Below are 25,138 nucleotides of genomic sequence, written 5' to 3' on the forward strand. Positions count from 1 at the left end.
TTTTATTTGAATCACAAGAAGTCAAAAAATAGGGGTCACACTCAGATTCAAGAATTGGGTCTGTGCAGTTGTACATGCTCATCATTACCTAATGTTTGTCTCATTCAAAACTTCAAAACACTTTTGAAAGCATTTCATAAGAATGATTATTTTCGAAAATTTAAACGGAACGAAACAGAGATTTGAAAAGTGAGGATGGGTTATAGTTTTGTGTTATGTGTGTTTGATGATGAAGTCAAAGGGAGGAGCGTCGTAGTTGTTGCAGGCAACAGAAACATACAAATGAAAATTTGAATTAGATTGTTCCCACTTTACCTACGATTCATTCCAAAATCTTATCTTTTCAACAATGTCCACTCACCCACTCTAATGGTATACTTAACATCATTCAAATTTAAATTACACTATCTATTTTTCTCTCATTTAAAGATAAATTTTTATTTTATTGTAGAACTCATCAACAACCACTCGTGACTGTTTATTGAAATGTTGGATCGAAAATTTGGAGAAATTATTGACAGCTGGGTTGGGCTATAAGCCATCAATTCTCACCGGCCCACCTCACTCATTCAACTGCCATTTTAATATTCCATAACACAGTTCTTAATAAATTATAATTCAAATTGGAATATTCATAAATAAATAATAAATAAAGAAATCACCTACTCAATTTGCCTATCTTTTTATTCGAAATATCCATTCTCGTACCATTAAATTCTTCCAAAATGAACTAATGTTTCATTTCCTTTTTTTGTAAAATTCAAATTAAGAATTTCATTTGGTCCAACCCAACTGTTCTTTCTAGATTTGATTATATGAAAAAACCCTTCGATAAATAATGTGATAGATAGAGATAGTAAGCATAAAATATTATTGTATAAATTTCTGTATAACTAATACAAATTTTTTTTAAAATATAAATTTTATATTTAATATACAGTTAACTTTTGCAAGTGTAATGGATTTGTAATTTGGTTAGATGCAAGAAATTTTTACAATGCCATCTTTTTGTAAGAGACAACGCAACAGAAAGTGAAAGGGTAACAGTCTCTGGTGTGGCATCAACGGTGAGAGATGAAACGGTTCCAGAACAGTGTCGTTTGGTTGGTTCCTTATCGCAATTCACAGCTCAGCACAGCAAAGCACTGATTTAAAAAAAATCCAGTCTATTCCGAAAAAGCCCTCAGGACATAACACAATTACAAAACAAACCCGTCCTTCAAATTCTCCCCACCATTGACCCCTCTCATTCATTTCCATTTCCTTCGAAACCAATCCCAAGTTTCTTCAAACCCTAATTTCCTGTCTCTCACGTTCTTGCACACTCGCGGTCGAAAATGAGAGAAATCTTGCACATCCAGGGAGGGCAATGCGGTAACCAGATCGGAGCCAAGTTCTGGGAGGTCATCTGCGACGAGCACGGCATCGACCACACCGGAAAGTACAGCGGCGACTCCGAGCTCCAGCTCGAACGCATCAACGTCTACTATAATGAAGCCAGCGGCGGAAGGTACGTTCCACGCGCCGTCCTCATGGATCTTGAACCCGGCACCATGGACTCCGTCAGATCCGGCCCCTACGGCCAGATCTTCCGCCCCGACAACTTTGTCTTCGGCCAGTCCGGCGCCGGTAACAACTGGGCTAAAGGCCACTACACTGAAGGCGCGGAACTCATCGATTCAGTCCTCGACGTCGTTCGCAAGGAAGCCGAAAATTGCGATTGCTTGCAAGGTACCACCGCAACTTTTAATTTCCCAGTTTCTCACTAATTTCAATTGATTTGCTCGTGTTTTTGATGGAACTGGACTGGTGGTGACGTGGCAGGGTTTCAGGTGTGCCATTCTCTTGGGGGTGGAACGGGTTCCGGCATGGGGACGCTTTTGATCTCAAAGATTCGTGAGGAGTATCCAGATCGGATGATGTTGACGTTTTCGGTGTTCCCTTCTCCTAAGGTTTCTGACACCGTTGTGGAGCCTTACAATGCTACGCTCTCTGTTCATCAGCTTGTAGAGAACGCTGATGAGTGCATGGTTCTGGACAATGAGGCTCTCTACGACATTTGTTTCAGGACCCTCAAGCTCGCTACACCCACCTGTACGTTTCTTGTTTCTCTCTTTCTTAATCACTTTTTGTTGGTGTTGTTCTGTTGTTGTGTGTTGAAAAGATGAGTAAATGTTTTCTGTAGTTATCTTTTTTTTTTTTAACTTTCAATTTCACGATTTAAATTAGATTTAAGTCTCTGAGTGGATAACGCTTCTAGGAAAATGAAATAAAAACAAAGTAAAATTAACTTCTATGTAAGTTAAAATCAACCTTTTGGAATATTAAGAGAGAATTTCTTTCAATTAGGTTCTGTATAAGCTAGTTTTAGCCTGTGGGAGAAGTTGATTTCATTTATCTTATTTTTATCTTGTTCAAGTTTTGTGGAGAAGTTTATTCTAATAGGGATGAAATGTCGTTGTGTTAGTGGGGCCATGGGGGGTATTCAAGTAGGGTTAGGTCTTGTGTCTTGCTCGTTGCTGGTGGGTGTTGTTGTTTAACTTCTTCTATCAATTTGCTTTTCAGTCACTATCTCTAATGGCATGTGGTCACTTTATTTGAGATTTTTATGCAATCGATTTCGAAAGAATTGATGCTTCTAAAATTGTTGTTCTTATGGACGTTTTTTCAAAAGTTTGGAAGATTAGATTTTTTGTGGTTCTTTCACCTGAATAAAATTTAACCCACCAGATCACCTTAATTTTTCAGTTCTTAATCAATTGTACATTTTTCGCCACTGCTGGATCAATTTTGATACCTCCATATATTACCCGACAACTGTTAGTTTATGAATAAATTATATGGGGCCTTGAAGCAAACAGGAGACTAGTTGGAAGTTCAATTTTTCTAATTAATTAATTTCTGGTTTTGATTACAGTTGGTGACCTTAACCACCTGATTTCTGCCACCATGAGTGGAGTTACTTGCTGTCTACGTTTCCCTGGGCAACTGAACTCAGATCTTCGCAAGCTTGCTGTTAATCTTATCCCATTCCCCCGGCTCCATTTCTTTATGGTTGGATTTGCACCCTTGACATCTAGAGGATCTCAGCAGTACCGTGCCTTGACTGTTCCTGAATTAACACAGCAAATGTGGGATGCTAAGAACATGATGTGTGCTGCTGATCCTCGTCATGGTCGTTATTTGACTGCATCAGCAATGTTCCGTGGTAAGATGAGCACAAAGGAGGTAGACGAGCAAATGATCAATGTGCAGAACAAGAATTCTTCATATTTTGTTGAGTGGATACCTAATAATGTGAAGTCCAGCGTGTGTGATATCCCGCCTAAGGGTCTCAAAATGGCTTCCACTTTCATTGGCAATTCAACTTCAATCCAGGAGATGTTCAGGAGAGTTAGTGAGCAGTTCACGGCTATGTTCAGGCGCAAGGCTTTCTTGCATTGGTACACTGGGGAAGGAATGGACGAAATGGAGTTCACTGAGGCTGAGAGTAACATGAACGATCTTGTTGCGGAGTATCAACAGTACCAGGATGCTACTGCTGACGATGAGTACGAGGACGAGGAAGAAGAGGAAATTCCAGCTTAAGACACTTCCTTCGGTTATCAAAAATTGTTTCAAATATCAATGTGATTGGCTTTGAGCGAGTGGTGTAAGTTTTAATTGTGATGCAGTCAAATTAGATTGACGTAATGTGTATGCTTATTATCGATTGTTGACATTGTATAAACTGGGTTCTCTTGACAATGTTTCTGTTTTTTGAGAGATCAAGTCTTGGATGTTTGTAATAGTTAGTGACATGTTTTTTCTCTCTTCACCTCTCCTCTTTTGATATCTTTTGCCTGTCTACGAACTAAACAGTAATTGTTTTAGGTTTTCATTGACATGCTGTTCCATATGTTTATTGGTAAGATACTGTTTTTTATATGAATAAGATGTCAATGCAACGGTATGTAGTTAATTTGTGTGGTACACTTATAAACTGTGAAGCCTTCTTCAAAGTTAAGTCTCTGAAAGTCTATGGATGGAGTTTTAATAATATTCTCCTGTCACTTAATCTTTTTCGCTAGCTTATTCTTTATGATCATTTGTGTGTTAAAGGAAAACTATAACTGTCAGCAATGTTTTCTATTAATAGGAATGTCTGATCCGTAAAATTTGGTAGTTTATACAAGGGGTCATATCATTTGAGAAAATAAATTTGAATCTAACTAACTTAAAAAAAAATGGTGATGTTTAGAAAAATTGGATATAGTTGCATATAAATATACGAAAAAAATGTTTTATAAAAAATACACAATTTCATTCAAAAATTTATCTATAATTCTTCATTGAAAGTCAAATAACATTTTTATATATTAACGGACTTGTATAATCTAAATTATAGTAAACAAAATACTTATATAATTATTCGTAACATTTGATATATAATAATTACTAATAAAAATACCATTTATTTGCTTTTTGGATTATTGGAATCGTAAATCACATTCAATAGTTGAACCAATCATTATTGTATATGACTAATTTGATTTCAGCTGTATTATATTCAATTTTGTTTAAAATTTAAATTAATTTTATTGGATTGATTTGAATTCTCTAATTGTTAGAGTTTATATAAATCAATGAACATCTTTTATTTTTAGACAGAACATTGGATGATGGATTAGTTTTCTTTGGGACAATTGTATTTAAGTACATCATTATATTACAATGGATTAGTCCTTTTTTTTTAAATATTTTTATATAAAGTTAATACTTGGGACCGTATTTAAAAGAGTAACTAGATTTGGAAATTCTAATTTAAACATCCGTTACAATTTGTATTCTTTTTCTTTTAAAATACTGGTACAAAGTATAAGAAAAACATAGTATATGATACATAAATGAATATTTGTGTGATCGTTGAGAAAACAATGTATCATTCAATATTCTCTTTAATACGACGAACTAGTGAATGATACGCTAACTATTAAATTCATTATTTTGGTGAATTACAAAACAACATTTGTATTTTCAGACAAAAGCAAGGGTAACATTAACATATAGTCACTTTCTTGTTTTAGCGAAATTATACTTTATATGTTTTAATTACTTTTATTTAACTTCTAACATCCATCAATTTCCATAACTGCATAAGAAAGATACATAGTACTACGGTGTTTTATATGCATCGAAATAAATTGTCTAATAATAAAGGAAAGAACATTGAATGGAATTTTATCAAAGTTAGAAAAAAGTAAATGTAATGAATTTATCCCAAAAGTGTGTTTGCAATCTCCTATATTTCCTTTTCTATCCTATATTTTCTTCTCTAAATCGTTTTACAAATTAATGTCTACAACGTATTCTTCATGCAAAAATATTCTAAAATTGGTAGATTATTTCAAATCACTTTCTTCAATTTTAATATAGTTTCTGAAAATATTAAAATTTGACTAACTTTTGAAAATATGAGAAACAAGTGGCCTCTGGGCCATGAAATTGTTTGGTGTGGAATGAAACAAAAAAATTGAGAATGAGTGATGAAAACAAAAATAAATAAATAAATAACAAAGAGGAAGAAAGACATAACTAGGAAATTTCCTTGGCATCCCTCCTGATAAAAAATGGGAAAGCCCATTCATTTTAATCTTTTTCGCTGCTTCCACGTGCGTACAACTGTCACGCATACAAATTAATATAATTATAATGATCGGTACCGTTTTATGGAAATACTTGATTTTTAGAGTTTTCTCTTCAATTAAAGTTTTTCTTAATATTATGTCACTTTCAATTTGTGTGTGTGTGTGAAAGAGAGGACAAAGATAAATAAGAGGAGTGTAAATAAGAGGACAAAGATAAATGTGTCCATTCTGTGGCATCGTGTTGAAGGTGGTTTTGTAAATTTGATGGGCTTTTATTTTGGGCAATCATGGCCTTAAAACCCAAACCCAAGCTCTGAGTGGACGAAAAAACAAAACCCAAAGTTATTCGGCATTTTTTTTACTAAATTAATCTTCGAATTTAATAATTTCTTTTTCTCGAAAGAAATTGAAATCTATTCGAATTAAAACTCTACAATTGTTTGGAAAGTATTAAATATATTTTTAGTCTCTCAAATTTCAGTGAAATTTGGAATTAGTCCCTCATCGAAACTTTTGACTAATTTAGAGATGCGTGAATTTAGTCCTTTTAATCAAATTTTGTTAAGTTTATTTGAAGTTTCAAATGCATTTTATGATAATATTTGAGTTAGCATTTAAGCAAAAATGGGTCAAACGATGTAAAAAATTTAAATATTATCATGAAATGCGCTTGAAACTTAACAAAATCTGGTTAAAAGGATTATATCCATACATTTTTAGAGATGAAGTACTAAATTGGTCAAAAATTTCTAAGAGAAATCAATTCCAAAATTCACTAAAAACTTAAAAGATTAAAATCATATTTAATCCTTTTGGAAATAACTTCAAATCATCTGATACATGTTTCGAAAGCTATTTTAATAACCACATCTTGGTGAATCTCTAAATGCTTCGCATGCAAATATTCAATAAAAATAAACTTTCGACTAGACTAACTTATGCAATTTAGCCCGAAGAACTGTCACAAAAATCAAGAAAAATGTTAAATATTGCCGTGAACTTGTTTTCAAATCAGAAGAGAAAAAGTGAAAAAACTTTTATAGAGCTTTACTTCGATTAATCATATTTCTAAACTTTATACTATCTTTTCTTTTTCTATAGATTGTTTGTCGTAGATCTAAAGTATGTACTCGAAATGTATCTTCTCCCATTCGTATACTCTTGGTCAAAAGCTTGACCAAGAAATTTCTTAGAACTATAGTACATACAACAGCTCCAAACCAAATTAGAAACTGTTGCCATGCATTTAGAATACACAGTAACACCCTTATCTTATTGGTCACTCACACTTTCTGCTTATAGAATATTTTTCCTTACAAATGGAAGAGTTAGGTGCTTCAATTAGATTAATCAATAATTATGAACAAAATTTAATCCTCTGAGAGATTCTTCTGTTGTAATCTATAGCCGAATGGCAGCATCGCCGGCATTATCCATAGCATAAAATATATTTCTTTCTACCAGCTTCAGCAAAACCCTACATCATTCTTTCTATTACCACTTCAAACACGACCAATTCTGTTCTTAAATATGGCGCCATATATGTGCCTTCACATGTACATTTCTTTATAAATAGACCTCAATACAATGTTATAAATCACCAACAACCAGTTATTACTAAAACACACATAAATCTCCTGCAACTATACCAATTCCACTAGTGCTTTTCTGCTATTCTTCTCAAATGGCTATTCCCTCATTTTTTCTGACAGTTTTGGCTCTTTCACTTTCAGTTGTTCTAGCAGCTGCTACCAGTACATTCCAAGATTTCTGTGTGGCAGACCCACAAGAGAAAGGTATAAATAGCAGATACAAAAGTTATTTTTTTTATGATAGTTACATGTAATAATTACTTTAGAGTTTATGTTCACCATGGTTTTGATGAATATTATGGCAGTGTTGGTGAACGGGTTGGCATGCAAAGATCCAAAACTGGTTGAGGCCAATGACTTCTTCTTCAGCGGTCTTCACATAGCAGGAAACACCACGAACCCTGTTGGGTCTAAAGTGACACCAGTTTTTGCTTCTCAGCTTCCAGGATTGAACACTCTTGACATCTCCATAGCTCGCATTGACTATGCCCCAACGGGTATTAACCCTCCTCACACGCACCCTCGCGCCACTGAAGTGTTGACCGTTCTCGAAGGTACCTTAGAAGTTGGATTCGTCACTTCCAACCCCGAAAACCGTCACTTGAGAAAAGTTCTTCAGAAGGGTGATGTGTTTGTGTTCCCGATAGGGCTCGTCCATTACCAGAGAAATGTTGGGTATGGCAATGCTGTGGCCATTGCAGCACTTAGCAACCAGAATCCAGGAGTCATCACCATCGGTAATGCAGTGTTTGGGTCTACGCCTGACATAGATATCGATGTTCTTGTTAAGGCTTTCCATTTGGACAAGACTACCATCGGCTATCTACAGTCCAAGTTCTAGACAAGATCATGCATCGGAGACATCGAATTTTATTAATTATTGCTTCCTCTGAGTGTTGAATTGTGTGTGTCCATTATCCATTTGTATTTGGCTTTTCTTGTTATTCAGTTCTATCATTTCTTTCATTAATTTATAGGATTGGCCTGTTTCTGTGTTTGTTATTCTGGTTCGGTATTATTTCACTATTGACATATAAGTTCTTGTCATTGCCCATGTCAGTATTCCAGACCTCAAATTTTCGCATGGTTTTCTCTCATTATTCCTGCCATTTTCTTTCCTGGTTATTGTCATGTTAATTTTCCATTAAATAAATTTATCAATTCATGCCTGTGTGAATTATGTTTAGCATGCTAAGAGAGTGTAGAACGTATGTTAATTAACAAATAAATAAATTAATATAATATAAGAGTTTAAGATGTTAACTTATCTATAGTTTATTCTGTTTTGATATTTTATCTAAATTTTTTAAATAAGTAATAGTAAAAATAACATAAATATTGGATAAATTATATACATATTTATTACAATTATTAACATAATTAAGTTAAAATAAGCACATTCCTCATGAAAAATAACATTGTTTTAAATTCTTTATTATAGTGTGCTTGCTTTTGGTTCAGTTGTGTTAGAAAAAAAAATGGTTAATCCCTTATTTTAATGGTTAACAAACATACGTGCTATTTTAATGACTTAAATGATTTTGTTTTTCTAAAACTAGATGGAATGATTGGTTGTATTATTTTAGTGCAGATCTCATAAATAGTTTAAGATACATCTTTCGTTAAAGAAGAAAGGAAAATAAATGTTTTAATTTACTTTATTAAAAGAATCATGACTTAGATAAACATTTTTTTTTTGTAGTGAAATTGGATAAATTAATATAAAAAATGAAAGTGAAAAGAAATAAGAAAAAACTTTTTGAAGTTTAATTTGACGAGGTTTTGACATTGGTATCTAAAATATTTCATCCAACAATAGAACCATAATAAGCAATATATTGTATTTAAATATTTCTTAATTCGATTTTTGGCTTTTTCGGTTTGTAACAATACCAACTTTACATTAAAATAAACATTTTAGTACTTAAAATTGTTTAAGATAGTCAAATATATTATGCTTGGTTGTTAATCGGAACTTAGCTATTTTTGTGATGATAAAGTATAATAAATAGGATAATGATAGTATAATACTTAAATTTTTACAAAATTTTCTTAAAACCTACACTTTAAACCTGAGTTAACATATTTTTAACATATTTTAAACAAGTTTGGAATATAGAAGAAGGAGAAAATAGAAAAAGAAAAGATCATTCAAAAAATAATATCTCGGATCGTATAAGAAAGTTGTCCAGAGTTAATTGTTATATTATAATTTTTCTTTCCAAAATGACTAGCAGCAGTTGTGACACATGCTACTTTTCATTCATTGCCTTATTATATTATTGGAAAATTATAATATCACATCTAAATTTTTAGAAATCAGAATTTGTTGTTGTTGCATATATACATATTGCTGCTGCTTTTAATGCAGAAATTGTTGTTCTCATGTATTGAAAATGTCAATCTTAATATAGTCTCTGGTTGGAATGTGATCAAATGTATTACTATATTAATCACTAATTTGAATATTATTTTATATCATGATTGATAATTAAAGATAGAATTACTAATTTTTTGTATATTACATACATTTAAATGGATTATGATAGCTTGGGTAAAAATTGATGGAAGTAACCCTACATTACCTTTAACCAAAACAGAGGTTGTCATCAATTTGGTGTTCATACTGTTCTTCTTTTCTAGATGATTAGCCGAATGGCAGACACTTTCTGCCGGCATTATATCCACAGCAAGAAATAACCCCTCTACAATCTCCACATGCCACCTTCAGAAAAACCCTTATCACTTTCTCTTACCACGTCAAACATGATTTATTCTCTTCTTATATCGCATCTTCTGTACTACAATATTGGTTTATAAATAGACCTTAACCCAATGCCATATTCATTCACCAATAATCAATTAGTACAAACAGGCGATACTTATTTTTTCACTGCAAAATCCACTGTAGTTCTTCTTGAGTTATTGTCAAATGACTAATTTCTCGTTGTTGATGTTACTTCTGTCTCTTTCACTTTCAGTTGCTTTAGCAGCAGATACCAGTGCTCTCCAAGATTTCTGTGTGGCAGACCCTAAAGGGCAAGGTTAGCACGAATTTTTTATATTACCAGTTTCTTCTTTTTCTTTAAAACTGACATCTAATGCATTATTATGGAACTTGATCAATTGAGGCAGTGTTGGTGAATGGCTTGGCATGCAAGGATCCAAAACTTGTTGAGGAAAATGACTTACTCTTCAGTGGTCTTCACATAGCAGGAAACACAACAAACCCAGTTGGGTCTAAAGTGACACCAGTTTTTGTGACTCAGCTTCCAGGATTGAACACTCTCGGCATCTCAATGGCTCGCATTGACTATGCCCCATGGGGCATTAACCCTCCTCACACGCACCCTCGCGCCACTGAAGTGTTGACCGTTCTCGAAGGCACCTTAGAAGTTGGATTCATCACTTCCAACCCCGAAAACCGTCACCTCAGGAAGGTTCTACAAAAGGGTGACGTGTTTGTGTTCCCGATAGGCCTCGTCCATTACCAGAGAAATGTTGGGTACGGCAATGCTGTGGCCATTGCAGCACTTAGCAGCCAGAATCCAGGAGTCATCACCATTGGTAATGCAGTGTTTGGGTCTACGCCTGACATAGATACCGACGTTCTTGTTAAGGCTTTCCATTTGGACAAGACTACCGTCAACTATCTACAGTCCAAGTTCTAGACAAGAACATCGGAGAGATTTGATTTGGTTAATTGCTTCATCTGCATGTTGAATTTTATCCACGTGTGTTGTTTTTATACATTTTTCATGTGTTCTGTTATTTGTCGGCCTCTGGTAACCTTCTGATCAATGGGAAGTTTGTGATACAAACAAACTGTTAAATGATTGCTTTATTTTTTTAAATTAGATTGTTCATCACATTTGGTTGTTCTGTTTTGTAAACTTCTCTCAAGTTAACCATGATTCAACTTAAAGAGGTCTTCAGTCCAAAAATATCCAAATATATAGATAGATAGATATGAATATATAATATATGTTACTTTCAGGCAATTCAATGGTGAATACATAATTGGAGACGGTTACACCATCATCAAAGTTATTTCATGTTTTGGTAATAATTCACGATATAAAGGAAAACAAAAACTCTGATTAAAGTTATCCCATGATCGATGCACTTGTCCCTGTTCAAATAATGAAGCTATCTCCTTCAGTCAATTCATTTTTACCAATGAATCGAGACACTGAACAGTCTGGGGAGAACAAGGTGGTGGTTTCAAACTCTTTCCCACCTCCCATGACAGGCATGTTTGCCGCAACATCCACGCGGCTCACATAATTAGCTTTGTACGTTTGCCCCAACACACCACTCACTTCATTGCTCAGAGTGAAGAACTTAAAACCAAGATCAAGGTGGGCAAAACAATCCTCTTTGGTAATTCCATAGTTGTGGATTCTAGAGTCTTCTTCTGTTATGGGGACAACCTTGGCTGTGACCCTTAATCTCCCTTCAACTTCCACAAGGACAGTGTTTGTAGAAGTGGTCCTAACAATGGAGACTTTAGGAACAGTAGAGGATGTCCACGTGGCACCTTCTGATTGGTGTAGGGTGATGGGTTGACCATCTAAGATGAGTTGAAGACGGTCTATGTGGTCTTCCCATGTGGCTGTTTTGAGGGCCCCAACAAAGAGTTGGTGATTGTGAAAGAGAATAGCTATGGATTGGACCCAAGTGAAGTCTCTCTTCATGTTGTTGTTTCTTCTGCCTATGAAGTGGCCGTTTATGTGGAGGTTGGGATCGGATACGAGGCAGAAGTTTCTGTCTTTCTTGCCATGGAAGTAGAAAGTGATTCCATCGCCACCAACGAATCGAGGATCTTGGCAAACAGCTCCTGGTCTGTCACACTCTGCCACTCATTCAACACAATATTAGTAATAAGCTTTTAATAACTCATCACTGTTGTTATCATTGTTGTCAAATATGAAAGATTCAAATTTAAATAGATGTAATCGAGTGAGTGTAATATCAAAAAAATAAATTAGGTTTGACTCTGCTAAATCTTGAATATTTTACATATTTTAACCATTGTTCTGTCTTAAATTTGTTTCTTCACCAAATCACTTTTCTCTAAGGTTTAAATGGTTATTATAAATTTTTTTGTTATTGAAGGTTGTCCTTTTCCCCCCCTCCCATTTTTGTTTTCAAGGGGACAAATCACTACTAAGAGGTGTATGATTATGATATTTATTTTAGAATCGAGAGTTATGTATTACTAAAAGACTTACTGCAAACTGGTTTGCAAGTGACGCAATCAACCTCACAGCCACGGGGGCAGGCGTTGGGACAAACATGTTCCATGTTGTAACACTTAGAGTAGTTTTTGTTCCTGCATGTTGCTGTTCTTGGCAACGTGGGAGGAGGATTAGTACTGGGAGGTGTTGATGGTGATGGAGTTGTTGGAGAAGGCGTTGATGATGATGGTGGGGGATTTGCAGGAGTAGGAGTTGAAGATGAAGGTGGTGGGTTCTCAGGTGGAGAAGGGGTAGGAGGAGTTGGAGATGAAGGTGGTGAATTCTGAGGCGTAGAAGGGGTAGTTGGAGATGAGGGTGGTGGATTCTGTGGTGTAGAAGGAGTCGAGGGTGGTGGATTTTTTGGTGTAGAAGGAGTTGAGGGTGGTGGGTTTTCTGGTGTAGAAGGAGAGGGTGGTGGATTCTTTGGTGTAGAAGGAGTTGTTGGAGTTGAGGGTGGTGGATTGTCTTGTGTAGAAGGTGGTGGATTTTGTGGTGTAGAAGGAGTTGAGGGTGGTGGATTTTGTGGTGTAGAAGGTGATGAGGGTGGTGGATTCTGTGGTGGAGAAGGAGTTGAGGGTGGTGGATTCTGTGGTGTAGAAGGAGATGAAGGTGGTGGATTTTGTGGTGTAGAAGGTGTTGAGGGTGGTGGATTCTGTGGTGTAGAAGGAGATGAAGGTGGAGGGTTGGCAGTCCCAACACAAATGGGTTTGCAAGAAGCACACTCCACTGTACACTGATCAGGGCAAAACTTAGGGCATACATGCACTAAATTATAGCAATGCTTGTACTTCTTTATATTGCAGCTGGCATGGCTAGGATTATTGGCAATTCCAGGGGGAGTAGCCCCTGCACCTGCCACTACCACCACTATGATACCCACCAAAACCTTAACAATTGTTTCAGCCATATTCAAGGTTGTTATTCTTAGATCAAGTAGCTATTAGCTCTTCAGTTTGTGTGAGAATATCATGTTATCAGCATTGCCTCTTATAGACACCAAAAATCTATAAATTAATGAGTTGAAGAGCTGTACACATGACTAGAAATCCACGAGTTTCGGATTTTGTTCTCAAAATTTTCTTATCAGAACAAAGTATTAAAATAGTTGGAATTACTTTTTGTTCTGTACATGATGATACATACATTTGGAATGGCTTTAAAAGTGAGTATGACATCTCTTTAGTATGACGTAAAGGAATCCATTAATGTTGCACCTAAAAATATGGGATGCTTTGTTGTTTTGTTTTCAAACTTTCCTTTAACTTTCTTTTGGTCACCACTTTCCATCACTGTGTGAGGAGTTTGAATACATCAAATCATAATTCTATATGACTTCAATGCGAATTTTACATCCATCCAATTGTTTATTTGGTCACACTAACTTCAATTTAGGGTGTGAAAGCGAGACAATACTAATCTATTTGAGTTTGTCTCCCTTAACTTTTGTTATTTGATCACACTAACTTTTTGTTAAAACTATTTTATTCTTCTAAAAATTGTCAAACAATTATTAAACAGTGTCAAAAAACCTTTTTACTCAAATTATTTTTATAATATTTTGATTTCTAAATTAAACAAAGTTCATTCATTTTATTTTGTTATACATGCACTCAATGTTTTTGAATTTTTAAGTCAATTCTCTTGCTCCCATTTAATATTGATTAATTACTATATTTTTCTTTTCTAACTTAAGCTATAATTTAATTTCATGTTTCTTTGTCCATGAAAGATTTAATTTTGACATTTTATTTGATGTGAATCTTAATCTTTTATTTACTTAATTTATTTCAATTTTATTATTAGTGGTAGATGAATGCAAGAAAAATGTTAAACACTAAAACAAGATTATTGTAATAATGTTTGTATAATTTTTTTTCTCAGTATTTTGTTTATGTGGGCAAATCATTATGAGCACGAGCTAACAAAATTAGTCCGCAATTCGTATGCTGGATTAATCAACCTAGTATGTTCTTTGCAGGCTAAATAAAGGACAATCCAAAAAACAAAACAAAAAGGTCAACCTGCATTGTTATCTTTATCTTCAATAATCTCAATACTCAAAATTTAATTAAACAACTAATCTTAAATAATTTTTAAATTATGTTTGTTTTATTGTTAGAAAAATTATATTGTTATATATGTCTTAAATGCATAGTTACCCAACCTCGGAGTTGTTATCATAAATCAAAATGTATACCATGTATTTATAGGTTTTCTTTACTATATATTCAATTTTTTCATTGTGAAATCTAAAATCGCACTTGTATTTTATAATTCGAATGAAAATTACTTTTTTACATTTATTTTACTTTGCTTTTCATGTATTTGGAGCTGTCGGAGGGTGAGACTATTTATATTAATTAGTCTATTATAATTTTATCAATTATTTATTTATAGTTAATATAATTTATTTATTAATTTATGTATTTAAGGTTAATTTTTAAAGAATGACTTTAATTAATTCCAGTTAATCACTTATGACGTAGATAAAAAGGAAAACATGAAAGCGAAAGGGAAATATAGAAATATATAATCGGACTAGTATTTATTTAGACACTTTAATGAGATATTATACATACAACCTATATGACTATGACATTAGACGAAAATTATTGTTAAAAATGATTGAGAGCAAGTTGGGTAGGAACCAATCTAGATAGGTAAAAGGTTGTTTCTGTATGGTATGTTTTTCGTCTAACACCACACAACTCCTTTAGTCTTAGTCTAATAGGTCTAAGACTAAGAAATCAGTTCCTTGACCACGTCCAGCCTTTACCTTTATAATCAGTAAGAGTGCTATAAATCCAATCGACGTTGGGCCTAATCTGGTTCAATCCAGTAGCTAATCTTTCACTAACAAGTTTTACAATAAATTAAAAATCAACTTTAATGATGAAATATTATTAGTTACTATAATGATCAATTTATATATCAATTTAAAAAATAAAAATTGATAATTAAAATAGTCACTAATAATAATAAAAAATTATAATTGGTATATAAATTGGTTTATAAAATTTAGTTACCAAAGTTTTAACTATGAAAGGAAATTGATCACTAAATATTAGTTACCAAAGTTTTTACTATCAAAAAAATTGATTTCTAGATTAGTTTTTAATTAATTAGTGACCAATTTAACGACTAATTATAATATTTTATTTTATAAATTGATATATAAAATTGATTGTTAATAAGATATTTTCTTTTAATGATTTATTTATTTTAAAAATTCAAAAATCAAAATATATCAAAATTTGAAACATAAACAAATTTGAATTTTACGTTCAAATTTAGTACCTACTCTAATGATGCACGGATACGATACGTATCCGATACATCGATACGTTTATTTTGAAAATAATAGGATACTATACATGATAAATTTGTGATATATGAATATTGAAAAAATGGGTACAATAATTCTTAAAAAGATAATAAATATATGATTGTTATTGTGTTAATCCAAATTGCTGTCATAATAAATATACATGTACTAAAGTTATCAACATAAAAAATACAAATTATTGTCATAATAAAAGTACCACGGTAGGAAAACTCTTAAATACTGACCAATTTTAGTAATCAAAAATACATTAGAGACCAATTTATAGACTAATTATTTTGGTAGTCAAAACCTTGCTAGTTAATATAAGTGACCAATTATTTTGGTAGTCAAAATCTCAAATATATATATATATATATATATATATATATATATATATATATATATATATATATATATGATTTTCCTTTTGCTGAAAAATATTTCTGTCCAAGTTAAAATGTATATTTAGTCTGAATAAATACCAAGCCTATTCATTTATATATCTAAATATACATGTTTATTCATCACATTTAATTATATTTCAAAAAAATAATATGAATTTTACTCACTTAATTTATTTTATATAAATGTTCAATTTTACTATTAAATGGTTAAGGTGGAGAAAAAATTTGCCATTTACTCATAAAAAAAATGTTATACAAGTTTTAGAATATCATTATCAATGTTTTACAAACATTCTAAATAAAAAATCACTAAATAAATTAATAAAATGTTTAATATTTAATATGATTAAATAGAAATAATACAAAACTTATCTTATAAAAAAAATTAAAAGAGTACATTAACTTAGACTAATCTTTATTTAAAAATTAAAGCAATAACTAAATTATTTGGTGAATCCTTGATTGAATTATATATGTGTGAATTCTAAAATAGATTTTTAAATATTTTTTTATGACAAATGACAATTTGTGACGGTTGTAGAAATTCTAGGCACTCAATTTTCTCTCACAAATGTTAACTAAATCAAACCTGAGTTTTATATGATAAATAGAATACCTACCTTCACCAGTTATCACCAATATTTTTTGAAATGTTTTTTAAGATAAGATTGATGCAAATCTCGAGAAACTGATTAGTCTAACGTCCAAACATTAGACAGTTGAATAACATTGACCTATATTTTATTTAGAAACATTTATTAAAACTCTTCAAGAACTGATTTTAAAATGTTATTTATACATTATTATTAATTGCTAACAAAGTTCTCAAATTCAAACTTTACAGGTATGCATTATATTATTAAAAAAACATATCTCTTTTCATAACGAACTAAAGGAAATAGATTATAATAATTGAAATGAAAAACAATTACATTATTTTGGTTATCCACAAACTGATAATTTATGTGTTTTGAATACGTGACTAGGTTCAACTTCTGCTTTCATTTGAAGTAATTTCTCATTCCGTTTGCCTATATCTTAAGTCAACATTTTTTTTTGTGTGTGCAGAAAAGCAAATGCATGTTAGTATTGACCATATTCTTTCCTGCAATTATATTAATGAAAAAAAATTAAAAAAAATCTTTTAAAAGAAGACTATAAATAAGTGCATTATACATTTTTTTTATTTTGTATAAACTTTATCTTCATATATATATATATATATATATATATATATATATATATATATATATATATATATATATATATATATATATATATGATTTTTGGCTTGTCATTCTTTTAAATAGATTATACCATTTTTAAGAAAATAGAAAATAGGTCATATATTAAAATAATAACTCCGTAGGATTTTTATTTATTTATTTATATATCTTTATTTATTTATATATCTTATATATATATATATATATATATATATATTTGAAAATTTTTAAAATTTTTTAAAAATTATAGGTAGTATATTTTAAAAATTGATGAAAATTAAATTATGTTTTTTAATTTCTTTTATAAAACACAACTTTTAATGTTAATAGATAATACAACATAAAATTAAATATAATAAAAAATAAAAATATGTAGGTTTAATTACTTTTTGATTTTGGTTTTTGGCTAAAAGTGCTGGTCTTTTAGTTTTTTTTAGTCACAATAAAATTTTGATTTTCAAAAAAAATTATATAGATTATTTTTGTTAAATTTTTTGAAACAGATCAATGATTTATCATTATCATTAAAATTGATACCGGGAATATGTTAACTATATCAATGAAGCATTTTTATTAATAATTTTAATTTTGATGAAAAATCCTTAATTTGCTTTAATAAATTGAATGAAAAAGGTGACTAAAAAAGTAATTAAACTAAATATTTTTTAAGATATTTTTTATTTTCTTTTTTATTGTCTTTTAGTTTTTCATAAATTGTACTCATATTTCAATTTCATACGTTTCCTTCTTGTTCCATTTTGTTCTTGAAGAAAGAATGAAGTTAGACATAAAAAAAATAAATATCCTTTCTCCCACTTGATAGTGAAATATTAATTAATTAGTTTAATAATTAACATCATTTTTCATCTCATGAACTTTTTTATATTCATTTTAAAGAAGAGAAAATAATGTATAATTTGTTATTTTCGTAACTGATTTTTAATTATGACTTGAGTATAATATATTTATTTTTTAATAATTATGTCTCTCAACTTTTTATTATATTATGATAAATAATATTTTAATATTATTTAAAAAAAATAGAAATATTGATGAAAAATAAAAGGATAGATTCATTGTTTATTGTTTAAAAGTAATAAGAGAGAAACTATTCATGAAACTGAAAACAAGATAAATTATACTTCTTCACATATTTTAAAACAATGTTATATATATATATATATATATATATATATATATATATATATATATTAAAAATATATATAAAAATTTATAACTGAACTGTTATTCTTTATTTGTGATATTTTATTTGAATTATAATATATATTTTCATAAAAGTATTAATTGATATGATTTCTCTGTTACAAATTAATCGAGATATTGTTAAAAATAAAAGTGTTACGATCTTTCTGAGTTCATCGGTTCCACAATATCAAAATATTAGTCTAACCGTAAAATTGGTATACACGAACCCCTTCACAGTTTTTTTAGAAAAACGAAAGAATGTGTTATTCTTTGAATTTTGTTTAATCTATATAACGAGGAAAAACATAAAAATGAAATAAAAGACAGAGAAAATAGAAACAAAGAAAGTCAGAAGGACTAGGTCAAAACCCATTACACACATAAAAAGCTAAGTAAAAAGTGTTCGAAGAAGAACCTTGTTCCATGTGCAGAAGAGTTACGGTTTATTTCTTTCTGTAATAGTGTATTTGGAGCATATGAAATAAACAAGAATTGTAGAGAAGAAAGTTGCAATGGGTCTGAATAAGACGGTTGTTTGGAAGGATTCAGACTATAAATATAAGAAGAAAAGATATTCATGAACCCTTTGGACTTTCTTTTCAACAATTTTTTTTGCTTATCAGAAGAAAATGATAAGCTTATCTTGAAAGAACAATTTGCACCAGAAGGATAAAATTTATTACAAACCACACATAAACAGAGGCGGAAAATGGAATAAAGCAGCATTGTTATTTAATTAATCTAAAATGTCAAGCAATGCACCAAAGACATTGTAAAGTTGAAGCAGAAGTTGAAAAACAAGGTGAAAATGTGAAGCAAACTGGTCTGTGATGAAACGCAAAGGAAATTTAACAAGGCAATGTTTTGTCCTGGAGCAATGTAATGTAGAGAAAGACTCCATAACCAAAAGATCAGTCCAAGTTGTTGCAGTTGAGAGCATCCTTAACTCTGAGAATAGTTGAGGTTAAAAGAGAGTTGACAGCTGCTCCAGCTTTTCTATTTGGCATATTGCGTCCATCAGCACTAGCTAGTATTTGAAATGCCACAGTGAGCAATGACCCTCCCATTCTTTCACTATCTGAACCATCGAATACTCCCATACCTCCATTTGGTTCACCATCTGGACAGATCACAAAACCTGATGGAAGAACTGGTAACATCGAAGAGTTTTCTCCCATTATCGCCGCAGTCATGGTTGCTACATCCGTTGGAGCATATATAACATACGATCCCATCGGGCTTGTGAAACTCTCTTGAAGAATCAGTGCATTGTTCTCGCTAGGGATGAATGGCTACACATGAAAAGTTTAAGTCATTCAAACTTGTTCTTACCTTAACCATGTAATTTCACAAAGAATGCCTTATGTTATGAAAGTGTTTGCTTAATGTAACTGTGCAAAAAGAAAGATTGGAATTAATTACCCGAATTATCGACACACAGTTCCCAGGGTGAATTCCATTTGAGATGTTTGCAACCTTGTGTGCCTGATTTCCACAGGTAAGAACATCCCACTGAGAATACAAGAAAAAGAACACGTAAACATTAATCATTCTGCAAAGCAAGATTAATAAAAATAATTGGTGTATAGGTAGATTATTGTGAACCTGAGCACGGTTTTTATCGTCTAAGAAGAAGTCAAAGAGTTTCATATAATGGAGAGGAAGCCAAATGGAGGTAGCAGCTGCAACAATCATGCCACTTGGCTGTCCAATGATTTTGCTTTCGCGAATAGAGACCCTCACCCCACTAGTGTTCATCAGATCACATAGTGGAAAGTCCAACCCATCTGCCATGGTTATACTATCACAGAAGATTTTCAGCATACGATGAGAAAAATTCATTATACTTCGCCTCCCCTCAAGAGAATTGATCACTGAACAATGGATAAGGTCATACACATTTTGAGTTAGCTATAAGAACATAATCATCGATCATAAAACATACATATATATAGATATACGTATAATCACAAAGTGTAAGGGTTTTGAGTCAAATATGAGAAAGTGTGACCTCCTGCAGAGTCATGATCAGGTATCTTTTCAACATAAAAGGCAGCAAATCTCTCGCAGATTCTTTGAAGTTCCATAATCCACCTTTCAGCTCCGTATGCAGTGCCCTTAGCAATAATATCTTTGTACAGTGGATGTGTTTGGATTTTATCATCCACCTCCACATGCTCAACCCAAGTAATCTAACATAGAACGTAACAATATATGATTCAGTGATATACTTCAATACTATTGCCATTACATTATTTTATGATATGAAGTTATCAGTGAATGAATCCCAAAATAAAGATACCGATGCACAGTTTCTAAATCTGAATATAAGCTCAAAAAGTTTTATTTGTTTTAGCATCAAGTGTATATACTTCAGTAATATGTAAATTACTAACCATGGAGCACCCATTAGGCAGTTCCTGGATCAAGCATCCAGAGGGATGTTTCCAAGACTGAAAAAAAGAGGGTTTTTGCTGGAAGGAATCAAATGATACATCTGCTATCACCAGGCCCTCTTCAATTTGTTGACAGAAACGAAGGATTTGAAATTCACGAGGTTGCACAAAGGGTGAAAGAACATGCATTTGCTCGAACATCTGTCATAAAAGTATTGTCAACAAATTAAAAACTTAGTTACAAAAAATAAATAAATAAATAAAATTACAAAAACAAGGTTTGCATGAAAATATATACCAGCTGCAAGGCTCCACTTCGGTTTCCTGGCAAACCTCTTTCAATTACTTTCACTGTTTCTGCTTTTGAGACAATTGTTGGGAACAGATTCACCCATTTGTTCTGAAAACATATGAAATCGATGATCATGCTCTTATACATCGATAGCAGTATTGCAATATTAAATAAAAACTAAGAGAAAACTAGTGAACAGAATATGCTCACCGAATCTAGAAACATGTCAACAAGCTGAAGGGTATTAATGTTGACTATTCCTGATTCTTTTGTTGCTTCAATACGCACGTTTGGCCCTTTGAAATGTTTGGTCTTTGGGAACATTTTTTGATAGTTTTCAAGCAGCAGACAGAGCTTGCCATCTTGAGATGAAGACTTAATCCAAAAGGGCTCATTAATCCGAAGAAGCCTAACTAACTCATCCATGGCGGAAGCAGCAACCTTATTCATAAGGTTTTTTTCTATGCTTTCACTTGCAAATAAGTTATGGCCAGCATCCATCATATGCAAAGCAAGATTTGGATCATGACTTGAACTTCCACCAATCGATTGGTTCAGTGGATTTCCATGTGCTACAGCATTTGAACTTGATCCTATGATGGGAAAAAAACCCTGTTGGAACTGATCAGGTGGTAACATCTGGCTCTCCAAGTACCTCGAAAGAAGACGAGACACCTTCTCATGCTGAAAACCAATTGAATATATATGTCAATTATAACTTAAAAAGCAAATATAAACATATATATATATATATATATATATATATATATATATATATATATATATATATATATATATATATAATCAATTAACGAGTTCACTCACCTCTTCCTTTAGGTGCATATTTTCAAGTTTCATATTATGGATAGCATGTTCACGATCTCCTTCAAGACACGGTGGTCCTCCACAAGATGGACAAAGCATACTCTTCAAAGCCTCTTGCATGGTAACATTTTCTGTGTGTATCCTATCATTCTCAACTCGAAGAGCAGTGTTATCTGCTCTCTCGTGTTGATTCTTTTAGCCAACATGCAAAAAAAAATGGTGAGTTATATATTTGAACACAATATTTCTCTCTCTTCTCTTCATAGTTTTATACAACACTTCCTCCAAAATGTTAAATAGTTTCTAAATAAATACCTTGATTTGGGTCCTCTTATTCTGAAACCAGAACTTTATTTGCCTTGGCTCAAGTCCAATCTCAATAGCCAATTGACGTCGTTGCGCCTCATCAGGGTGTGGGCAATCCTTGATGAACCTTTTAATAAACAAAAATAAACCCCAATTGTTAGTTCTTTCTTAGAAACCTATGAAAAAAAACATTATACAAGAAATATCACTATAAAAAAATCATTAAATAATAATAATTAAAAATTATATTAATTAAATTAATTATCATTTTATGAACTAAAAATTATTATCATCTAAAATAGTTTTCACTATTATAAATAAAAGATTATAATTAGTTTATAAATTTAAATTTAAAATAGTTTACAATATTAACTATTAAAATTTTAATTATTTATTGTTATTGATTTTAAATTAATCTCTAATTCTAAATTAGTGGCTAATTTAGACAATAATTTCTTAATATTTAATGATCTTCTGGTAGTATATAATGTAGTTTTCTCTTGCAAGGGTGTTCACTAATCCACTAATAGGGAGAGTATCAGAAGAAAACATAAATAATTAAGAAATGCATTACCAAAAAAAACATGTGCTGAGACTTTTATAGATCCTTGACCTTAAATCAGTTCAACAACCAGTATCAACTATATAATAATTTATATAGATTTGTAGTTACCATTAGTATTGTAACAGTTTAATTCAAAAGATATATGCCTCTGAATTAATTAAAACATATTAAGTTGGCTATTTTAAGTTTATTAGGTAGTTGATTCAAACCAAATTAACATGAACTAACTTGGTTTGGATACATGATAATGAGGTACATGCTGCATGGAGGGTTTTGATTTGTATGTGGTTGTATAGTGGACTTGAACACAGTATTTTATGCTTTATATTTGTACATAATAAACTTTTGTATATGGATTAGTGTGTACTTCATGTGTTTTATTAAATAGTTTTATATTTTTTTCTTGTTGATTAAAAAAATCTCCTTAAATCAATTTTGAATGAAATGATAAAAAATGAGCAGAAAAATTATCAATTATTATAAAAACATAATCAATTATGTTATTATTAATTATGAGTTATATATATAACTGATTACGCATGTCTTTGATATAAAAGATAAATGATACATCACATGTATAATGATTATACTTCAGAAATAATTGGTTATACATATTAAATAATAATAATAATAATAAAAAATTTAGTAGTAATATTTCTATTCAGCTAGACACAAGATAGAAAGTATCATATATCCGGATTATGTTAATATACATTTTGTCTTGTCGTTCAATCATAAAAAAGAAATTAATCAGAGCCTTTAATAATTTCAAAACATGTTACTTCTTCAATTCAAATAACTTGTTATTTTCTCTCTGTGAAAATTTGAGTAAGAAGGAAAAAAGAAGTTATTATTATCAAATTAAATTTGATTTGTAAAGAGGAGAACAATTCATTTAAAAAGATAATACACTTCATTAAATATAATAATTATAATTACATGTATAGATAGAAAAAATTTACTGCATCAGTCAATTTAACAAAATAATAGTAAAATATTAAAAAAAGATGCCGATTGAAAAAAAAAAAAAAACTCATTGGTTAATATATTGTATAGTATAATTTATCATTATCGATTTCACTGTGGTTAGTTTAATAAAATGTGAAATAGTATTTTAATCTAATATGTGCAAGATTATGACATTCATCATATAATCAAGCACCAAAAGTGATTCCTTAAAACAATTAAGGATTCATATGTTTTGGAGTTTTATAAAAATTATTTTGAAAGGTTTAGTTTTGATTTAGGGTTTCATATATTTTGAAAGAGAAGAATACTTTTTCTTTGTTGGTTTAGTAAACTTGCTATGCATGTTTAAATTGGTCATGTATTTGTATTGAAAAGTGTGCTATAGACTGAAAAGTGTGAAAATTATTTACAAATTATAAAGATCGGAGGATAAAAAATAAAATTTGTTAATCCGATCTAAAATCAATTTTTTTCCCAAAGATTTTCCACTTCTCTTAATCAAAATCGATTCTACCCAACGCAAAAGTGGATTTTCCTTCCACACCATTTACCCAAACAAGCAAAGGGCATGGTACAAATTAATATGGGTACCTACCATTAATCGTGATGTAGAGACAATAAAAAACACATTAAACCAAAATTAATACAGAAACCCTTGGGCAAATAGATCAAACCAAAATTCACAAAAAAAAAAAAATTGACGAACCCGAGAAAAGCAAAATCAAGAGGAATTAAATGTGGAGAGAGATCTATTGAGCTCGATTTAAAAAAAAAAACAAAAGAGTTTTACGAACATGCAGAATTAAATCGAGAGGAATTATGTGTTTACTCTTTAATTTGTTTCACCGAAAAAGCAAAATGCTCCCTCAAAACGAAGCAAATCAAAGTATTAATTAATTAAATTGAAAGAAAATAATTTTAACCTAAAGGGTTATTTTAATTACCTTTCAAGTCTCGATGTTTGAGAAGAAGTAAGACGTTTGTACGAGGTTTTCCTTCCATTGTTATGGTTTTGAGAACCTTCATCAGCAGAAGCACCAGCACTTGCCATGGAAGAATCCATTTCTGAAGCAGAGTAAGAAACTGCAATTACAACTATGGCAGATTTATGAGCCTTTAGGTTGTTTATATATGGCCCTAACTCATTCACACCCTCTATGTCTTT

The 25,138-nt window shown here is 31.3% G+C and overlaps 5 protein-coding genes across 5 annotated transcripts; 3 read left to right on the top strand and 2 right to left on the bottom strand.

Moving 5' to 3' along the window:
* The first annotated feature begins 1,235 nt into the window (after nt 1-1,235).
* On the top strand, nt 1,236-3,817 carry LOC114187461 (tubulin beta chain). Its single transcript, XM_028075722.1, has 3 exons — nt 1,236-1,731; nt 1,825-2,094; nt 2,918-3,817. Exons 1-3 carry the CDS (start codon nt 1,338-1,340, stop codon nt 3,586-3,588), a joined length of 1,335 nt encoding a protein of 444 aa, XP_027931523.1. The 5' UTR covers nt 1,236-1,337; the 3' UTR covers nt 3,589-3,817.
* Nucleotides 3,818-7,311: 3,494 nt separating this feature from the next.
* LOC114189197 (putative germin-like protein 2-1) lies at nt 7,312-8,060 on the top strand. Its single transcript, XM_028077912.1, has 2 exons — nt 7,312-7,423; nt 7,525-8,060. Exons 1-2 carry the CDS (start codon nt 7,312-7,314, stop codon nt 8,058-8,060), a joined length of 648 nt encoding a protein of 215 aa, XP_027933713.1.
* A 2,091-nt stretch (nt 8,061-10,151) lies between these two features.
* Nucleotides 10,152-10,890, top strand: LOC114189023 (putative germin-like protein 2-1). The gene is made up of 2 exons (XM_028077722.1): nt 10,152-10,263; nt 10,355-10,890. Exons 1-2 carry the CDS (start codon nt 10,152-10,154, stop codon nt 10,888-10,890), a joined length of 648 nt encoding a protein of 215 aa, XP_027933523.1.
* Nucleotides 10,891-11,250: 360 nt separating this feature from the next.
* On the bottom strand, nt 11,251-13,366 carry LOC114189022 (mucin-5AC). Its single transcript, XM_028077721.1, has 2 exons — nt 12,454-13,366; nt 11,251-12,074 (listed from the first exon to the last, which is right to left on the bottom strand). The coding sequence occupies exons 1-2, from the start codon at nt 13,364-13,366 to the stop codon at nt 11,356-11,358; spliced, it is 1,632 nt and encodes a 543-aa protein (XP_027933522.1). The 3' UTR covers nt 11,251-11,355.
* A 5,980-nt stretch (nt 13,367-19,346) lies between these two features.
* LOC114189144 (homeobox-leucine zipper protein HDG11-like) lies at nt 19,347-25,067 on the bottom strand. Its single transcript, XM_028077850.1, has 10 exons — nt 24,918-25,067; nt 22,449-22,566; nt 22,134-22,325; nt 21,519-21,992; nt 21,315-21,416; nt 21,017-21,217; nt 20,632-20,812; nt 20,226-20,494; nt 20,043-20,132; nt 19,347-19,912 (listed from the first exon to the last, which is right to left on the bottom strand). Exons 1-10 carry the CDS (start codon nt 25,034-25,036, stop codon nt 19,532-19,534), a joined length of 2,127 nt encoding a protein of 708 aa, XP_027933651.1. The 5' UTR covers nt 25,037-25,067; the 3' UTR covers nt 19,347-19,531.
* Nucleotides 25,068-25,138: the final 71 nt, after the last annotated feature.

The sequence above is a fragment of the Vigna unguiculata genome, chromosome 6, assembly GCF_004118075.2.
Source record: "Vigna unguiculata cultivar IT97K-499-35 chromosome 6, ASM411807v1, whole genome shotgun sequence".
Taxonomy (NCBI): domain Eukaryota; kingdom Viridiplantae; phylum Streptophyta; class Magnoliopsida; order Fabales; family Fabaceae; genus Vigna; species Vigna unguiculata.

What these genes read in the sequence shown, in the direction of transcription:
- LOC114187461 (XM_028075722.1), top strand. Translation starts at nt 1,338, where the DNA reads ATGAGAGAAATCTTGCACATCCAGGGAGGGCAATGCGGTAACCAGATC. An exon ending in AAATTGCGATTGCTTGCAAG is followed by an intron (nt 1,732 to 1,824) that starts GTACCACCGCAA and finishes GTGACGTGGCAG; the next exon opens with GGTTTCAGGTGTGCCATTCT. An exon ending in CAAGCTCGCTACACCCACCT is followed by an intron (nt 2,095 to 2,917) that starts GTACGTTTCTTG and finishes TTTTGATTACAG; the next exon opens with TTGGTGACCTTAACCACCTG.
- LOC114189144 (XM_028077850.1), bottom strand. Translation starts at nt 25,036, where the DNA reads ATGGATTCTTCCATGGCAAGTGCTGGTGCTTCTGCTGATGAAGGTTCT. An exon ending in CAAACATCGAGACTTGAAAG is followed by an intron (nt 22,567 to 24,917) that starts GTAATTAAAATA and finishes GTTTATTAAAAG; the next exon opens with GTTCATCAAGGATTGCCCAC. An exon ending in TGATCATGACTCTGCAGGAG is followed by an intron (nt 20,495 to 20,631) that starts GTCACACTTTCT and finishes TCCATTGTTCAG; the next exon opens with TGATCAATTCTCTTGAGGGG.
- LOC114189022 (XM_028077721.1), bottom strand. Translation starts at nt 13,366, where the DNA reads ATGGCTGAAACAATTGTTAAGGTTTTGGTGGGTATCATAGTGGTGGTA. An exon ending in CACTTGCAAACCAGTTTGCA is followed by an intron (nt 12,075 to 12,453) that starts GTAAGTCTTTTA and finishes AATGAGTGGCAG; the next exon opens with AGTGTGACAGACCAGGAGCT.
- LOC114189197 (XM_028077912.1), top strand. Translation starts at nt 7,312, where the DNA reads ATGGCTATTCCCTCATTTTTTCTGACAGTTTTGGCTCTTTCACTTTCA. An exon ending in GGCAGACCCACAAGAGAAAG is followed by an intron (nt 7,424 to 7,524) that starts GTATAAATAGCA and finishes ATATTATGGCAG; the next exon opens with TGTTGGTGAACGGGTTGGCA.
- LOC114189023 (XM_028077722.1), top strand. Translation starts at nt 10,152, where the DNA reads ATGACTAATTTCTCGTTGTTGATGTTACTTCTGTCTCTTTCACTTTCA. An exon ending in GGCAGACCCTAAAGGGCAAG is followed by an intron (nt 10,264 to 10,354) that starts GTTAGCACGAAT and finishes CAATTGAGGCAG; the next exon opens with TGTTGGTGAATGGCTTGGCA.